The 18,603-nt window shown below is 42.6% G+C and overlaps 2 protein-coding genes across 3 annotated transcripts; one reads left to right on the top strand and one right to left on the bottom strand.

Annotated features, from left to right (window-relative positions):
* Window positions 1-35: 35 nt before the first annotated feature.
* Window positions 36-4,120, bottom strand: TMEM231 (transmembrane protein 231). The gene is made up of 7 exons (XM_086621078.1): window positions 3,979-4,120; window positions 3,718-3,887; window positions 2,616-2,744; window positions 1,678-1,821; window positions 1,314-1,395; window positions 1,075-1,180; window positions 36-225 (listed from the first exon to the last, which is right to left on the bottom strand). Exons 1-7 carry the CDS (start codon window positions 4,118-4,120, stop codon window positions 36-38), a joined length of 963 nt encoding a protein of 320 aa, XP_086477204.1.
* A 446-nt stretch (window positions 4,121-4,566) lies between these two features.
* On the top strand, window positions 4,567-18,601 carry GABARAPL2 (GABA type A receptor associated protein like 2). 2 transcript variants are annotated; one of them, XM_086621178.1, is made up of 5 exons: window positions 4,567-4,636; window positions 4,960-5,015; window positions 10,314-10,486; window positions 12,547-12,640; window positions 18,538-18,601. In XM_086621178.1, the coding sequence occupies exons 1-4, from the start codon at window positions 4,603-4,605 to the stop codon at window positions 12,635-12,637; spliced, it is 354 nt and encodes a 117-aa protein (XP_086477304.1). In that variant the 5' UTR covers window positions 4,567-4,602; the 3' UTR covers window positions 12,638-12,640; window positions 18,538-18,601. The 2 variants fall into 2 exon arrangements, with proteins under 2 accessions (XP_086477304.1, XP_086477303.1); XM_086621177.1 differs by lacking the exon at window positions 18,538-18,601 and having other exon boundaries at window positions 12,547-13,566.
* The last annotated feature ends 2 nt before the right edge of the window (window positions 18,602-18,603 follow it).

The following is an 18,603-nucleotide window of genomic DNA, read 5'->3' as shown; positions in this document are numbered from 1 at the left end:
AATTGCAATTCTTTAAAGTCTTCTCAGGCATCCCCTCAGGACTGGTGCTGTTTGTAGGACAGTACTGGAGACACTGGCAGAACTGGTGATATTGGAGTTGTAGTCAACACCTGATTCTGGAACACAAACATTTTAATCCTACCAAACACCCAAAGAAAGATAAGGAGAATACTGACATACTGGATCCAGGCAAATTTCATAATTTCCCAAAATCCTGGCTGATATTTAAAGAAAGTCAAGGAGTGTTAATGAAGAAGCTTCTGATACTACCACTGCAATGATGAAACAAAGGAACTCAGACGTGAAAAGGTACAAAACTCATTAGACATCAGTTTGTGTGGCAAACGCAAAGCCTTTGAGCCACGGAAACCTCTAAAAGCCTTTTATTGTAGTATATAACAAAAGCTGCACAGAACCGTCTGTCCTAGGAGACATTTAAACCAATTCTGTGGAAAGTGCCTATTTTGTCCCTGACTCACCAGAAAGTAGTTATTGGTAACACTCAGGCAGGTAAACAAACAAGAACTGTGCTCCATACAGATTCTTTTAGACACAGGCTTGTTCTTGTCTAAGAAATTGAGTAAACAATGTAATGAACGAATAATTATTTTGTAGAAAAAAAGATTCAGGTCTGTTTGCGCATGCAAGAGATTTGCCATATCCACTGCAGGTGTTATTATTTGGTGAGCTTACCTTGCATACACTTCTAATGATTTGCTTTAGGTCACCGAATACAGTATTGTGCTTTGCTAGTGACATCCATGACAGATTGGGACAGCAGGTGCTGCAGGAGCAAGACTTACTAAGGATATTCACTGTGAATGGCTAAGAAACTGCCTTAAAGGCCAGTTTAGTTAGGCTGGAAAGCAACACAGGTTCCCTCTAGAAAAAGGCAAAAAATGGTTATGCAAGCAGAACCATCTGGAGGAACAGGCAAACAGAACCATAGCGCTTGCTTAGCTAACAAAGGAAAAGTTTAGCAACAAGTCTAGAAGAGTTTTCATTTGGCCATATGTGAAGGCGCAAATAACGCAACGCAGTTACGTCACAGTTTATGCAGTTTTCAAAGGATATAAGATAACTTCCACTGGGTAATGAATAGTGGCATTAATGATAAATGGTGTATCTGTTGCTCTTCCAGTCATCCAAACAGGGTTGGGATCTGAAAAGACTGTTGTCACTAAAATGGGGAAAGGAAACATCCAGGTTAAGGGGCTTTCCAGTCTTAATACAGAACCCAAATTCTCATAGAATAGCTGCTAATATGCTGACTACTGTTGTCCTGTAATTCGCAGCTATACATTCAGGCTTACCATTTCTATCCCCATATGCTGCAATGATGTTTGTTAAATCATAGTCACTTGCAAAAGGACTTGTGCCGTTGACCACAGACACCTATTACAACAAGGAGACACTTGCATTATTTGTCCACTCTTCGAGAAAGTAATTCTACTGAGTTTCTTACACAAAGTAACCATGCCCATAAAGGAATGCATATAAACATCAGACTGAACATCTTGGCAGAATAACCTCTTCTACCTTTCAGCCTAACAAGAAAACACCAAAGTTCTCGGGTCCACTCTGTGCAGGAGTATAAAAATTAGGGTGTCACCTAAGGTACTAGGAGGATAAAGAGAGCGGGGAAACAGATAGGGAAGGAAAAAACAGTTTCCTTACATTGTATCTGGTATCCAGTCCACAATGGTTAAGTAATTGCCTCTGGTTCAATTTCAGGTCTCCGTTCACATAGAGCTGAGACCCTGGCACAGGAGAAAAAAACTGAAGAAAAGCCATGGTCTGCATCACAAGCGTTGACATTCTCTAAAATGGTGAACACAAGAAAAGAGAATTTAGAGGAGGGGAGAACACAACACACTTTTCTACCTCTTTGAATCTACAGATTTTCTGCATGGATTTGATTTTTTTGGTCTCCCAAGTTTCAGATTATCACATTAGTCTAAACAAGGGAACACCAAATAGGAAATATGAATTACCTTTTTTTAAGTCAACTACCTTAGTTGTTAGTTAACTAACTTTATAAACCAAACAAAGTTCCACAGGAAATTCAGTGAAGTCCAACAGTCTGTGGCTAACAACAGAAAGATTTGACTTACCATAACATGTGGAAACCAGCAAGATGACTAAATATATGAATTGAAGGCACACTTTAAAATACTCAGCAGTCAAATCCAGCTAAGGACTATTGCTCTGCAATAACGACCAAACAAAGAAGTTCCTTAGTCTTTCTAAACCCCTCCCAGCTACAAGATACATAAGATGATTACCATTGTTTCAAGAGTTATTAAGTAAGCAAAATCTCTAGTTTTAGGCTGCTGCAACAGCCTTTCCCTTCACCTTAGAAAACTAACTGGTTATGTCAAGACACAGCAGTATGTAAGAATGCACATCCTTCTGCCTACTGCAAGACTCTCAGTTATTTCCTGATGCCACCCACACTGACATCCACGTGCAACTCTGTTCTCTATGCTGCACTACAGCCCAAGAGAATAGATAGCTTCCAAAAATAATTAAATAAATAAAATCTAATGAGTAACCACTGCTGGAACATTACACTGGGTCTAGATGTCACAACAAATAAAACTAAAAATGCTTACATAAAGGTGATAGGAAAAGAGCAGAATCAGCTGAACACCAACTATGTGCTCTGTAGGTTGTAGTGGAAGTTCCAATTTAAAATGCAACTGATCCATTTTGCCATCTTGATTTTTGTCTTCTTCTCTAGTCTAAAAGAGTCAATAAGATTTTTTTTAAAGATGGGAACTTCTGTTAGAAAGAAAAACAAAAAAGGAAAGCAATAAAAAGCTGCTTGACTTTATAGACACAGGACTAGAGACAAGCAAGAAGCCTGCATTTTTGTCTGTTACACAATGTCTCATATGTCCCCCAGGGAGGGAAAGCTCATCAGACACTTCAAGGTCTCTTCTGCCCTATGCCATTCCATCTCCACTGCATGCTACAAAGCATGCCTTAGTGCTGGATCTTCTGTCACATCGTGTGTGAATGCATGACTGATGGTCATGCAGCATTGCAGCCTGCCCCTCAATGGCCTCTGTATGCCAATTCTTGGCTGTGAGTGCAGGTTTGCTACACTTCTGTGCCACAAATGCCCAGCACTTCAGCTATTTGCAAACATAACGGGACTCATAACAGAGGTAACACAGAAAAATAACTGCCACTGTTGAATCCCAGAAGGAACAACGGCTGCAGGGCAGAGGCTATACGCTTTACAAAGCACATACCTGCTTTCAAAACCTGGGGCTACCTACCAATCCCTTCAAACTTCAGGTCTTGATAAGCCATATGGCAGGGCAGCAGGGGGTAAAGCAACGCAACTGATTTGAGGAAAGTAAACTGATGTGTTCATGCAAACCACTAGTGTTGCTAAGGGACGTGGTTTAGTGGTGGACTCAGTGTTAGGGTAATGGTTGGACTTCATCATCTTAAGGGTCTTTTCCAACCTAAATGATTCTACGATTCTGTAACACTGGGAAAGAATAAAACTGGAACTGTTAAACATCACTTGCCCCAAGCGAATTTTGCTGTGAGTCACGAGCAATGCATGAAGCTGCTGCTCCTTGAAGACAGCAGCGCACGACAGGCTGCTTGCTCACAGGCGCCACCAGCACTCATCCCCTGATCCCACTCTCCAGCCCCACTTCCCCCCACCACTGCCGGGCCCACCCCGGGCAGGCCTACCGACAGGAGCGGGACTCGCAGCCGGTCCCCCTGGAGCCTGTTGAATGCTGGGAACGTGCTCCACGCCAAGAAGCTGCCCGGGCCAGGCCCGATGGTGGCCACAAAGAGCACCTCGTACCGGAACCGCACAGTGGGCTGCTCCAGGTAGGCGCTCTGCTTCAGCCAGAAACCTGCAGGCAGAGACAGCGCGAGGCCTCAGGACCGCACCGCGCCGGCCCGGGCCGTGCCGTGCTGTGCCGGGTGGGGTGGAGCGGCGCTCACCGTGGCTCCGGTAGGCCACCAGCAGTGGCGGCACATAGGTGAACACCGTGATGAGCAGCAGCGCCAGCGCCGCGGCGGAGCAGAGCCCGGCCCGGTAGCGCGTGTGGAGCGCGGGATGCGAGAACAGCTCCACGCCGGCCATCGCGAGCCGCCGGCCCTAGCGCGCGCCTCACCGTGGCAACGGCGGAGCGCCAGACTGACGGGCCGCCGCGCCTATCAGCACATCAGGGGCGCCGAGGGGGAACGGGCGCACCAGCCAATGAGCGTGTACTGCTGCATTCCGGGACCGACGACTGCGGGGAGGCGGGAAAGCGCCCGAGAACGGCAGCAGGACGGAGACGGCGGCACTTCCCGCGCCCCGGGAACGCCTCGAGCAGAGCCGACACGTAGCCTCGCATCTGCCGAGTGACTGCATGCCCAGATGCTACAACCCCACCCCTCCATCCCCGGCCGGAAGCGCTGTCTTGTGGGTGGTTGCTAGGGAACTGGCGAGCCGGAAGTCCCGCCTGCCGAGCCGTGATTGTTGTTGTTGTGACAGGGACTGTGACAGCGACAGGCCCGGCCGCCCGGGACAGCCCCTGCCCGCCCGCACACGGGCCTCGCCGCTTACCGCAGGCTCCCACCATGAAGTGGATGTTCAAGGAGGACCACGCGCTGGGTAAGGATGGGCCCGGGCCAGGCGCTGCCCGGCGGCGGCCCCGCCGCCCTCCGTCTCCCGCCGCCATCCGCTCCGCGGCCTCCCGACGTTGTGTGCCCCAGTCGGCTCCCCGAGCTGGTCGTCTTGTCTCTGGGCGGACAGCCGCCTGCGGCCCTCGGCGAAGGGTGGCCAGATGCCCGGGGACGGCCTCCCTGAACAGCTGGAGAACCCCGTCGGGGGCAGCAAGACGGCCGCGATCCCATCCCTGCGAGCACTGCCCTCTCTGCCTAGGACACTGGCGATACTATTACTATGCAATGACTAATTATGAGTTTTGTTCACAGAGCACAGATGTGTCGAGTCGGCAAAAATCCGAGCCAAATACCCCGACCGTGTCCCGGTGAGTAAACCAAGCCAGCTTCATCTGAGTACCTAGAGGCAGAGGTGGATAAGCTGTTTCCATCCTGCCCTCTCTTCTTTGATCAGATCCTACTAAGTAAATTCATCTTCCCTTTTGTGTCCTTAGATGTTTTAAAGAGGCCCCAAACACGTCTAACTAATCCAACGTTCCCTCCTCTGTCCCAGTGCATATTGACAAGTAAGCAAGAGTGCCTGTTAGGCACTAAACACTTTCCAGGCATGTTTATGGTTTATCAGTGTCCTGGTTTCTTCTAATGGCAATTATCTAGAGCACATGCCTTCAGTGTCTTGAGGATTTATTCTGTGCCTGATCCCAAGAAAGATCATAAATTCTTTAAACCTTGGCAATCTTCCATTCTGTCTATATGAGGAAGGTGATTTTCCCTCATGTATTCCATGCTTATAACCACTTATCGTGTTGAATCTCCCCATGCACACTCTGTTGTTTGAAGAGCCAGTGCAAGTGGTGACCCCTCCTTTCTGCATTAATACCTACCTACCTGCTAAATAGTGAATGACCTTTCTTCACTCTGCAATCCCTTTTATCATGTTTCAGTCACTGAAATGACCATGCTTCACATCCTTATGTAACAGCTAGTAAGATGTCCACATTCTCAACTTATCTGCTCGTGAGTAAAATTTCCCACATCCCATCTGACCACATGCCAGTTAGTGCCACTCCTGTCTGAGCTCTTGGCAAATAACTTATCCATTAGACAGCGCAGCCCAGAGAAGAACCTCTAATCCCATTGACTTTCACTGTTGCTGAGTTGCACCTAGTCACAGCATCTTCTCCAGTTGCAGTCTGGCAAGCTGATCTGATCCTTGCCATTCTCTGCTTGGCTAACCCCCCTCATATATAGACTGTAGCATGCTAATGACCATGCATCTCCACAGATTCCGTTTGTCCATTTCAAGAATCTCTTTCATAATCCTAGGGGAAAAAGAGACGTTGAAACTCATAGTGAGTCAGATGCTGTATCAGGAATGGATAGCCAGGTGTGGATGGATACAGGAATTAAATCTCAAATTGCAGTGTGATGCTTTGTCTGGACCAATATGTGTTTTCTGCTTGATGATACAAATTGTAACTTTGACAAAATAGTTGGTATCAAATATATTTTTGGCATTTAGTAGTCAAAAGTGGTTTTCAGACCTAATGTATGTTTCCTGCTTTCCAGCTTATAGCCTGCATCCAGAGGGACATAGGTCAAAGTGACTTCAGTTCTCAGCTGCTGTATCCATCTACCTGGATTTAGAGATGCTACAGTGGTTCAAAGCTACTAATATAATGTATAAACAGCCTGCCTCTGTCCTAGGCTACACCTTTTAGGAATAAAATGGGAAGTGAAAGAAATTCATGCTTGCTAAGCACTGCAATTTTAAATTTGCCTGGGGAATCAAGTGGTTTAAGGGTTAAAGGTATCTATAAATGTTACTATAAGCAGTTCACCAACAGCCTTGAATTCCAGTTATGACAGTTTCTGCATTATGAAGCTAAAATGCCTAGTGTGTTATTGTAATATTTTATTTAAAAAACCCTATCAGTTGTTAAGACTTCAGTATTCCTTTCAGGCTGTTCTTGGTCCTCTTTACAGTTCCCTCATACTAAGTTGCAAAGGGCAGCTACCATGCCCTCCTTCTGTTTCTATAGAGAGAGCTATTAAGAAATTATAAGGAAAATGCTCTCCAGATCATAAGATAGCATATTTTGTAAATTTACTTGAGCATTAGCTGTATGTTGTAGCTATGGGGAATGCAGAGCTAAGGAACGGAGATGCTGGAACTTCTTGTAAGCCTTATTTCACCATATGCTGCATTTTTCCTCCAGGAACTAGCCTATGCAGAGCAATAAGCATCAGGTCATTTCCACAAGTAATACTTAATTCTCCTTTCTCCTGTACCTGTTCCTTTTTGTTTGGTTTTGTTTGTGGCCATCTTGCTATCTTTCCTTCCTGTAGTCAATTTCTAATTTCCTAACCTATGGAGTAAGGTACTCTAATCAGCATAATACAAAGCAGAGAACAGCATCAGTGAGTCATACTTTGACAACAATAACACAGTGGAACAAACAATATACCTTAGAGTGCAGTTAAAAAAAAATATTCTGGTTTCCAGTGATAAAATCAGTATGTTATCGCAGACCTGAGTGTACAGATGTCCTAAAATAGTGATTAACATAGGCAGTCTTTTTTCAGAGTTGCCAACAAAAGCCTGTTGCTGCCAACATCATCTTACCTAGGCATCTCTGCTTGGGTTCCTACCTGCTTTCTGTTACCAAACGCTCCTGGTGTAAGCAGAGAATAGTGAAGTTCCTATGGTGGCTTAGCAGCATAAGCATGGGTTGTGATTTTTTATTTAATTTTTTTATTTTACTTTTTTTCCTTACAGCCTACATATTCTACCTGGCTTTCATTCATATATAGCTAAAACCTACACTTTATTAGTATGGTTTCACTGTCATCAATTAACTGAAGCTGTAATCATATAGTTTTTAACATCAGATGCATACATTGCTGGATTATCTGGCAGCGTAAGTCTGGTACAGCAGAGGCACACAGACAAGATCACATCATGGCGCCTTTCTGGTGATTTGGTGGGAGTGCTCAACCTGGCATCCTTGGCAGGCCAACTGGTATCCCAGAGTATACTGCAGCCATGCTTCATTTCTCTTCCTTGAAGCATTGTAGACCTTGGCTGAAATGCTTGGTGGCTAGCTATGGGAAATCAGTAATCATTGCTGGATTAATTATATAGATGCAGAAAGCATGGATTTCAAATTAAAAGCAGTGCTGCAAAGCACTGTAAAAAAAATGAACATGTAGTCTATGACCAACCAGAACTTTGCCGTATACCACAGTTCACACTGTAACTCTCAGTTTTGGCTGTATTCAGATATAACACAGCTGCTTCAGCTCTGCACGGAGTTACCTGAAGTATGCATGTGCCTCTACTTAGCGTGACAATTTCTGACATACTGATACATGTTTTGTAATAGTACAGGAGGCTGCACAGATAAATACCAAAGACTTCAGGGAAGGGGGCGAAAAAACAAGAGTTAATGAATACGCTAATGCTCTAGATGGAAGCCTGAGAGCCATTTTGGCATCTCTGGCTTCTGCACTACAAGTGCAATAGCAGATTAAATACTAGGCTGGTGATTCTCCCTCTCGTTTACCTAAATACTGATTTTTTAGCTTCAATATTACTGAAATTTATTTCTAATTTTGCTGTACACCATATAAAAGCAGTTGGTTCTGCCATCTGTTAGGAGCAACTTGGGACATTGTTTAAAGAAGATGGTTAAGTTGGAAGGGTGGAGGTGGTGTGTACATTAAACCTGTATTTCTTTGTATCGTGGGATTTTATTTAGTCATATGACAATTTAAAAGAGATAGGGCATGCTTGTTGCAAATTAGAATTCTGTGTAACACAAGATTTCCAGCAATGATGGTCACACTTGCATGTCCTATAAGCTGGATCCGTTTAGTTTGGTGAAAAGGAGGCTGAGGGGCAACCTCATTGCTCTCTGCAGCTTCCTGAGGAGGGGATGTGGAGAGGGAGGTGCTTATCTCCCTGGTATCCAGTCACAGGACACATGGGAATGGTTCAAAGCTGCATCAGAGGCAGTTCAGACTTGACATTAGGAAGCGTTTCTTTACCGAGAGGGTAGTCAAACATTGAAACAGGCTTCCTACAGATGGTCAATGCCCCAAGCCTGTCAGCATTTAAGAGACATTTGGACAATGCTCTTAATAAGATGCTTTAATTCGAGGGCAGCCCTGAAGTGGTTAGGCAGTTGGACTAGATGATCATTGTATGTTCCTTGCAACTGAACTATTCTATTCTTTCTTTTTATGTTGTGATAGTGACAAAACCAAAATAATAGGCAATGCACTTCCTCAGATGAGCTGCCCAGATACCAGTGCTGCACTCTAGTTGAATTTTTCTTGACTCCACTACAGCCAAATGGGGCAAGGAGGAAATACGGTTAAATAGATTCCTCAGTTTGTTGCTATCAACAGGAGTAAGTGAGAAGACAGAAGTCCTGGACTCCTTCCTTCAATCACCGGTTAAAGGGAAGTACTGCAGACAAGCCACTCAGAAACATGAAGTTTTCAAGCTGCCTGTGCTTCAGATGGCTCAGTAGATGCCAATTCCTCACTTGCCCCTGCCTCCCAAGCTTTTCTTGCAGAATACAGTTATTTTTTTGATGGTGCAAACTTCAGAACATTTTGAAAATTAGCCATATTTAAACACAATAGGACGTTACTGTCCCAGTGTGAATAAATCACAGAATCACAGAATGGTTGAGGTGGGAAGGGACCTCAGGAGGTCATCTGGTCCAACTCCTCCCTGGCTCAAGCAGGGCCACCTACAGCCAGAGACACCCAGGACCACATCTAGATGAGTTTTGAGTATCTCCAAGCTGGTAGACTCCACAACCTTTCTGGGCAACCTCTGCCAGTGCTCCCTCACCTACACAGTAGAAAAGTGCTTCCTGATGTTCAGAGGGAACCTCCTGTGCTTCAGTTGTGCCCATTGCCTCTTGACCTGTCACTAGAGACCACTGAAAACAGCCTGGCTCCATTTGCTTTGCACCCTCCCTTCAGGTATTTATACACATTGGTAAGATCCTCTGAAGCCTTCTCTAGGCTGAACAGTCCCAGCTCTCCCAGCCTTTCCTCATAGGAGAGATGCTCCAGTCCCTTAAACATCTTCGAGGCCCTTTGTTGGACTCTCTCCAGTTATGTCCACGTCTCTCTTGTACTGAGGAGCTCAGAACTGGACACAGCGCTCCAGGTGTGGCCTCACCAGTGCCAGTAAAGAGCACCTTCCTGGACCTGCTGGCAATACTTTGTCTAATGCATCCCAGGAAACCATTAACCTTCCTTGCTACCAGGGCACAGTGCTGGCTCATTTTCAACTTGAGGTTCACACTACAGTAATTTCTTATCATCAGCATACAAAAAGTTAAAAGATACCTATACTTTCCTGTCACAGGTTTCTTTTAGACATATTGCATCTTTTTACCCCATGACTGTTATCCTTGGACATAAGTTTTGAGCCATTATGTATAAGAATGTAGATTTCAGTGCAGTTGTAAAATCAGGTTTCACACTGCTGAGCCAGTCTTACCTCTCATTTGGCTGTGGTCAAGGAACCTTTTTGTTCTCCCCTCTGCTCACTGTTGCAAGCCTGTACCAGCAAGTGATTACCAAAGCTGTCTGTTCATACCAATCCTGAAAAGCCTGACCTTCACACCTGCACTTTACAGGTCATAGTGGAGAAGGTATCGGGATCTCAGATTGTTGATATTGACAAGAGGAAGTACTTAGTTCCATCTGACATCACTGTGGCCCAGTTCATGTGGATCATCAGGAAGAGGATTCAACTCCCATCTGAGAAAGCAATATTCCTCTTTGTAGACAAGACTGTCCCACAATCCAGGTCAGTGGCTATTTCCTTGGTATTCAGAAGCATTTCAGCAAGCCTGGTATATCACAGGGCCAGTAACTCCCCTCTTTCAGGCTTATTTGGTGATTTTAGGAGGTGTTTTGTTACATCTAATCTCACCCTGATAGTTTTTTTTTTTCATGAGTTTAACATCTTATTTCTTGAGCTAGGCCGAAAGGAAAAATGACTGAAAAATGTTACTATGATTTACTTCCGTTGCGAGAGGGTGAGATCTACAGTTATTATGATATCTTCGGTTGAGTGCAATAACATATACATGATCAATGCCAAAAAAAAAATCATTCTCAATGTAACAAAAAAGCTGCATGTTAAATATTCCAAAGGAAACGCCATAAATTATTCTGAAATCTGTCAGTTTACAAAGAAATTATGAGGTTACAGACTAGTTGCTGTTACTTGTTTTAAAAAATTACTTATTTTCTTCTATAAACACAAAATGCAAAGTGACAGTTTTTCACATTGCTTTTATAAAGGAATAAGTTTCATTGTTGTCTGCTACATACAGAATAACGTATAGCAGAAGCAGCTACAACTGGTTTCTATATATTTCAATAGTATTTGAGGAAACAGTATGTCATGATGTTATGTGGCTTAGATATAGTAGTATTCTTATTAATCCTTACCTGTGTAGCACAGTAACAGTCCTTCTGGGAAACCTGTCCAGACTCAGTTAGGAATATTTTTATTTACTTTGTGATACACAATAGGGACCTGTGAGAACTGTCTTTTTCTGCTCGCTTTCTTCTAAGAGTGTTAGAAATGTCTGTATGTCGTCATCTTAGCAGTGCTGTAGAACTGCTAGGAACAGAAAAGAAAAAGAAAGGCCACATTGTCTCATCTCACACATTCAAGATGAGATGTCACATCCCTGCCAGAAAAATAGGGCCTTGAACCTTCAATATTAATGCAAAAATAGTAACTTGTTAACAGAAAAACAAAAATATAATATGTTAATGGCTCTGCTCCTCTTGTAGACTGAATTTATTAAACAGACCACTAACTCTTGACATCCTTCTCTCCTCATCCAGAAGTTTATCTACTACTTAACCAATTCCCTTCCATTTCAAGTACTGCCTGCAGCTCTTCCCAGCTCCTCTGTTGGGTAAAAAGCCATGATCATTCTCTCTGTCACTTACATTCAGTCTGCATCTTTCAGTTCACTAGCCTTTTCCCAGTCTTGGCAACTCAAAGAAAGGCGAGCTAAGGAGGTGACATTTGTGTAACTGCCTGATGTCAACTGCCTGTTTCATCTGTAGATAGATGGTTGGAGCAGTTGCTACTGGCCAAGTAATTGCTACGGTTTCTTTTTGTTTTCGAAATACAGACATTGCTCTAAAACCCACAACTGCTTAGACTGTGAAGGGCCACATGCCTATTCGGTTTAAGAAAATTTTCATTTCAGCAAATGTTCAATAGCTTATCCACTGAAAAAGCACTAGTATCTGGCTGACTTGTAATTTATTGCCCACACATTTTGGTACTAGCACTATTTTAAATCATCACTTTTTAACAATTTAGAAAACAAAGCTCTTAATCCCCAAAACAACTACATCTCAAAGGAACAGTCCAAAAAGTACAAGTTTGATAGACTTGAGACCAGCTGAACATTCATGACTACAGCAGGTGGAGGGAGAAATGAGATTGCCTAAAAAAGAAGCAGGACGTTAATGCAGCTGCATTCAAGGAAGGTGCTATCAGGCTATTGATCCTGGTATTAGTCACAGCATCAATAATGGATGATTCAGAACCTGAAATACAGTCAGTGACTAATTTCTAATAAAATAAGGAAGCATTCCGACAAATGCATTTGTGAAGAAGTAGCAAAAACCTAGACACTCTGCAGAGAGCCCAGGATCATTTTGCTAACTCAGGAGTCAACTGCTTTTCATATATCCTCATTTTTGTACTTCAATTTATATTAACATACAAGTTTTATCTTATGTTAATCCTTGTTTGTGTGAGGATCTAACTGTTACTATTTGCAGCTGTCATGATCTAAACAAACCATTTCTCTTTTTTTTTCCCCCTTCAAGCTTAACTATGGGACAACTTTATGAGAAGGAAAAGGATGAGGATGGATTCTTGTATGTTGCCTACAGTGGGGAGAACACATTTGGTTTCTGAATGGTGGGTCTTGGCTACTACACCATCCTGCTGTGTATCTTGTAAATAGCTTATCATTTTCTGTTCTGACATCCACAGAAGTTCCTTCTATATACATGCATTTGTAACTGGATTTATTTCTTAATATATCGATAGGTCTTGTTTTAGTAGACTGTTAAATTATCAAAAAAAATTTTGTTGTTTTTGTGCTTTTTTTTTTCCTCATGGCTATGAATTCCCAGAGCCTCACTCCTTTGGGGGATACATTTGATGACACTGATTAAATAATAAAGCAAAGTAGTTGGGCTACAAAAACATGAAAAGAAGAATTGGCATTTATTCTGTTTTGAGGTGTTAGTTTAAGAAAAAATAAAAACATTAAATTAGTATTGGGAACACTGGATTTACTAGCTTATCCTAAGCAGGAGCAAGATGCTGATCATGATGAATTGAGCTAATATGTTCCTCTTTCTCAATTAACAAACAAGTACAATAAAAATACCTGTCACAAACAGGCAGTGCTGTCATTTCTTTACCTTAATTTTGGCACTATACAGTTGTTTATATTATTTACTGAACACCATACAGCTTCTCAGCCTTTAGTATGTGGATGATGATAGAAGGAAAAAACAAGGAGCTATCTGTAGGTTCCAAAACCAATAGCTTCAGAGCTACTAGATCTCATCAGGAGAATTGCTATGCCTACCCACAGGCTCTCAATGCAGGAGTAAATACCATGTGCTTTGGAAAGCGGGACCTAGGTAACAAAAGCATAGCATGTAAGGAAAGGGCACCTAGGGGAAGGAATGACACAAATAGAAGACCAGAGAGCTGGAGAAGTGGAAGGTATAGTTTGTACATGAGTTATTGCAGAGAGAAAAATAGTTGGTACGGAGTTCAGATTAAAACAGTTGCATGAGCAGCTCTGGGTAAAAAAAAAAAGGCCGTAGTTGTATAAATATGTATGTCCTTTCAAGTAAAAATTCTGTAGATACTGTAATGACATTACAGAACTAAGTATGTGAAGGAACAGCTTTACTGTACAGCTGAGTGGTGTGGATGACACACCTGAGGGACAGGATGCCATTCAGAGGGACACAGACAAGCCTGAGAGGTGGGCCCATGTGAACCTCATGAGGTTCAACAAGGCCAAGTGCAAGGTCCTGCATGTGGGTCAGGGCAACCCCCAGTTGTCAATACAGGCTGGGGGATGAAGGGACTGAGAGCAGTCCTCTGAAGAGAAGGATTTGGGGGTATCGGTGGATGAAAAGTTGGACATGAGCTGGCAATGTGTGCTCACAGCCCAGAAAGCCAACTGTATGCTGGGCTGCATCCAAAGAAGCGTGGCCAACAGGTCGAGGTAGGCTATTCTGCCCCTCCGCTCTCATGAGGCCCCACCTGGAGTACTGCGTCCAGCTCTAGAGTCCTCAGTACAGGAAAGACACAGACCTGTTGGAGCGGGTCCAGAGGAGGGCCACAAAAATGATCAGAGGGCTGGAACACCTCTCTTATGAGGAAAGGCTGAGAGAGATGGGGTTTAGCCTGGAAAAGAGAAGGCTCCAGGAAGACCTTATTGCACCTTTCAATACTTTAAAGAGGGATTATAAGAAAGATGGGTACAGCCTTTTTAATGTTTTAAAACTAAAAGAGTAGATTCAGACTAGATACAAGGAAGAATTATTTTTTTTTTTATGATGAGGGTGGTGAAACACTGAACAGGTTACCCAGACAGGTTGTAGATGCCCCATCCCTGGGAACATTCAAGGTCAGGCCGGGCAGGGCTTTGAGCAACCTGATCTAGTTGAAAATGTCCCTGCTTATTTCAGGGGCGTTGATTACCTTTAAAGGTCACTTCCAACCGAAACCGTTCTATGATTCTACTTAGTTGAGGCAGGCAATTAGAATTAGAAATGCTGCATGTAAAATAAAGTGATCCACATCAGTTCCTCCAGTTTATGAGCACTATTGCCAAGGCATGTATGCGGCACAGCAAAAGTAGAGACTTGACCACAAAACCAAAAGAAGTTGTTATTCATGAGGCTCTCAACTTCTCTCCAAATGAGCTTACTACAGTTAACACCACTACCTCTGCTTACAGGCAAAGAGGCAAACTTGTGGCTCTGAACAGTGAGGGGTGGGGGATGCGGAAAAAACACCTTATTGACCTAATTGCACAATACTGGAGCTCATGCTTTGATATCAGGATGACACTGGGTTGGAAAAGTAGCAGTGCTTTGAACTTTGTAAGCCAGCAAGGAAATGCCTAATAAAAGTTTTACTTCATTTGCACGCTACATGGTGTGGAAGTGTTTAATTTTTTAAATGTCACAGTGGAAATTTATCACTTTCCAAGCTTAAATCAAATTCAAACTATCTCTACTCCCATGAAGTCACATTATGCCTAGAATTACGTTTGGCTCTACAGTTATTCCCAGCTACTGGTAGAAGGACTCCAAAGTGAAGGCAGGAGCCTGTGAAATGGTGACGCTATTATTGAGGCTTGTCACAGTGACAGTGCTGCATATGCTTACTGCATCTGAAAATATGCTGTTGATGTCAGTAAGCCTTTCATTATTCAGAATAGCACTGCAATGTATAGCACTGCTTTAGTAAACATTCCATCACTGGTTCCATCCTAAATTCCTTCCACCCACTCCCTTTCCAGGCATTTAGTGTTAATGTTTATTCTTAACAGAATTTTTGATTCAGAATGAAGAAAAGTTGGAACTAGATGATCTCTAAGGTCCCTTCCAACCCAAACCATTCTGTGATTCTGTGATTTTTTTATTACCGGAAAATGTTGTGTTTCCTTTAAGCTGAAACTTCGCAATTTGCCTATGGTTATCAAGTAATATTTTTTGTTAGCTGTTAACAAGCAAGTAAGAAACATAACTTAAAACTCATAGATAAAGCTAATTACATGCTAGCACATAGATATAAAACAAGGGAAGATGAAGTTTTATTCCCAATGTTACGATTAAGGTGACTTTTGGAATACCCTTCATAAGCCTCTAAAAACCCCATATAATTACTCTCTTTAATGTCTCTGTAATTACTAGTTTAGATTTAGGAGCCCAGGTACACAAATAATTCCAGGGAATGCAAGGATAAACGTTCTACAGCAGTAACTTTACTTTTCATCTGCAGATGCACTTAAAATGGAAATAAAACATGAAGAGATTTCCTTTTGAAATGCATAGATGAAATGCATCCTTCTAGATAGTACAGTCACTCTTTAAAAATTATTAAAAGCATTTGGACCCCGTATGATCTTCACTTTCTGTTAACCCTTCAGGACTGGGAAGATATTTCAATTTATATACTGAAAACAATGAAATACCTCACTATACCTACAGCAAAACTTCTACATCACCTATCTTAAAGATAACTTGAAATGTCATCTCTGATATAACCAAACCAATACTAGATAAATTTGGATGGTCTTTGCTCACAAATTATCTTGCTTCCACCTGTAAACCACTGCTGCAACCCTCTTAAAATGGCATTATCAGACTGTTAGGATGGTTCTGCTTTGAGAGAAAGAACTGCTAGGCCCCTCAACTACATTTGGCTCCTAATTTTCCCCAACACGTTTCTTTCCTCCTTACCAACAGTAGCTTTCCAGAAGTAACTCACTCTTCGTTTCCATACTCAAGCCTCAAGCATCTTCTCCAGATGGGTTTTCACAACCAGCTAATAGTTTGTAACAAGTGAAAGGAAGCCTGGAAGGCTCCACCTCCTTCTGCCCTCAGCAGTGCAGCCCTGGCTCTTCCTTCCCTTGAATGCTTACTGGGCTTACTGCAAAGCTGATTCAACTCCTAGTGAAAAGCTACACCTTGTTTTGGGCTCATGGCTTGTTTTTCTACAAAGACAGTAATTTGAATAGTCTTCAATCTACTCTGAACATACTGAGAATCAGTAAGCACTCCAGTCTGACAAGTAGCAGAAAGCAGCAGTCTACACTCCACAAGTATTTTACAAATGCATACAAAAAATCTTATCAGGAACAATCTCTTCTAACAGCCAGGCTGAAATTTTAGGAAAGAGTTAAAAGAAATTACATCATATAACTGCTCATCTGAAAACTAGTCTGATGCGCAGACTATAGAAGAACTAGCCTTATGCAACCCATTTTAATATTGCAGCTGGATAGGAAATGGTAACATTCCAGTCTGGTCAGCAGGTTCACTACTTGTTGATTAACAAAGGGAAACTAGGTACGTTAAGGTATAGTTTCTGCAAGATTTCAGGGAAGAACAAAGATGAATTTCAGGAGCCTGGAAATGTATTGGTTATCTCTTTAGGTAGTCTACAGGACTCTGTCCTTGGAATGCTATTTGCTCAATTACAATACCTTCTACCATTTCTCTTCAGCAGTTCACCCTGTAGCCCATCTGCAATGGCACCTGGCCATTTTTCATTCTTTGATGACTAATGCAAGCCACCGTTCTCCATAATCCCCTGCGCCCTACAAACACATACAATGACTCCCCCCCTCACCAATACAACTGGTCTTTCTGCATGTCAGTGCTGGATTTGAGACAACAGCCTTAGAGACACAGAATTCAAGTGCTTTGTTATTTCTTCAACAAGTAAGAGAGAACTATTCTTATTTGACAAGTCAACCCAAGTGTGAAGTAAAAGGATTTGCTGTAATCAATTCTCAGACTGTAATGTGATATGTACTGTTCAGTCCTGTATGTAGCTCAGTAGATTGACTGTAAAGCCTGTTCGGAAGATTGCTGTGCCCATTTTTCAAATCCAAAACTATAGTAAGATACCAAAGAACAGAAAACTCAAACCACTAAAGAACTTTGAAGTTCTGCATTATCCACTTCTTCCACCCTGCCATTGCCTTGTCCAAACATTTTATGAATTGTAATTTACAACAGAAAAAGTACAAAAAGGGAGCGTGCTCAGCAGCAGTCACATAGTTCTGGACTTGCTCGCAGAAGGCAATAATTGGGACAGAAAGTTTAAGGAGGATTACCCACTGCATCCCTCAGCTCACAATGTTGACTGTTTTGCCATGCAGATGTTATTTGGAAACAAAGCATAAAGGCAAAGACTGCCAGAGACTACTTCCAGTCCCCCCTAAAGCATCTCCACCTTTGCCAGGCTATTAATCAACTCTTGACAGGAAACAGCAACATAAATGGCTAAGGCATCCTTGCTTTTAATTAACTATGTATCACGGGGGACAGGGAGATGGACAGTGCTTCAAACACTGATAAATAGGTAAATATTTGCCTGGAATTACACAGGATTGACAGGTTTGAAACAGGTAATTCAGGAGGCTTCCTTCCTGTCCACAAAAGCAAAGCAGTTGAAGGGCTATCTAGCAAAGTCCTGAAATTCGGAGATGCACGGTATATACAGCCTTCTCCCCAGCACTCTCTTGCTTCTGCTTTGGCTATATCTAGTAAATAGAAGCTTATATGAAGGACTGCCAGAAAAAAGACCCTTTAACAGGACTAGTATTTCCAGTTAGAATCAATGGAGCTGAGGGACATGGAAAATTATTCCAGGCATCAGACAAGGAGGGCCAAGAGTTATAAAAATATTACTTACTATACATTAGGGTTGTCCTAGCAACACATAAACAACCATAACGTTATGAACAGTGGAACTGAAAAGCAGCACTACAATTTTACAATGACAGCCTTTCTTCCATAGCGCAGCTCCAATTTCAGTTGACTTTATTTTCATTGCAATGAACTCTGGCTGATAGATCATGTCCTCTGATAACAGAGGATGCATATCACTGCTCTTCCTTTCTTTTGGAGGCATATTGTTCCAGGCAGCTCAGAACTTAAGTCTGCAATGATCCTTTTCTATATTTCAATAAAAAGAGGGCTTCAACTCAACCAAAAAAAAGACTTCTCTAAATTGCTTTTCTTTTCACTCCTGTCTCCTTACAGCACATGAACTAGAGGACATCTACTTCTAGCCGTCAAACTGCAGAGGTATCTGCTGTGCACCAGGAC

Source organism: Tauraco erythrolophus, chromosome 15 (assembly GCF_009769465.1).
Source record: "Tauraco erythrolophus isolate bTauEry1 chromosome 15, bTauEry1.pri, whole genome shotgun sequence".
NCBI lineage: Eukaryota > Metazoa > Chordata > Aves > Musophagiformes > Musophagidae > Tauraco > Tauraco erythrolophus.
Note: the sequence above shows the minus strand (reverse complement) of the source record. Positions and strands in the feature narration are given on the sequence as shown.

Excerpts from the sequence above, each read along its gene's own strand:
- GABARAPL2 (XM_086621178.1), top strand. The coding sequence starts at position 4,603 with ATGAAGTGGATGTTCAAGGAGGACCACGCGCTGG. Across the intron at positions 4,637-4,959 it reads CAAGGAGGACCACGCGCTGG|AGCACAGATGTGTCGAGTCG; the intron begins GTAAGGATGGGC and ends TTTTGTTCACAG. Across the intron at positions 5,016-10,313 it reads AATACCCCGACCGTGTCCCG|GTCATAGTGGAGAAGGTATC; the intron begins GTGAGTAAACCA and ends TGCACTTTACAG.
- TMEM231 (XM_086621078.1), bottom strand. The coding sequence starts at position 4,120 with ATGGCCGGCGTGGAGCTGTTCTCGCATCCCGCGCTCCACACGCGCTAC. Across the intron at positions 2,745-3,717 it reads TGCGAGTCCCGCTCCTGTCG|ACTAGAGAAGAAGACAAAAA; the intron begins GTAGGCCTGCCC and ends TGACTCTTTTAG. Across the intron at positions 1,181-1,313 it reads AGCATATGGGGATAGAAATG|TGACAACAGTCTTTTCAGAT; the intron begins GTAAGCCTGAAT and ends TCCCCATTTTAG.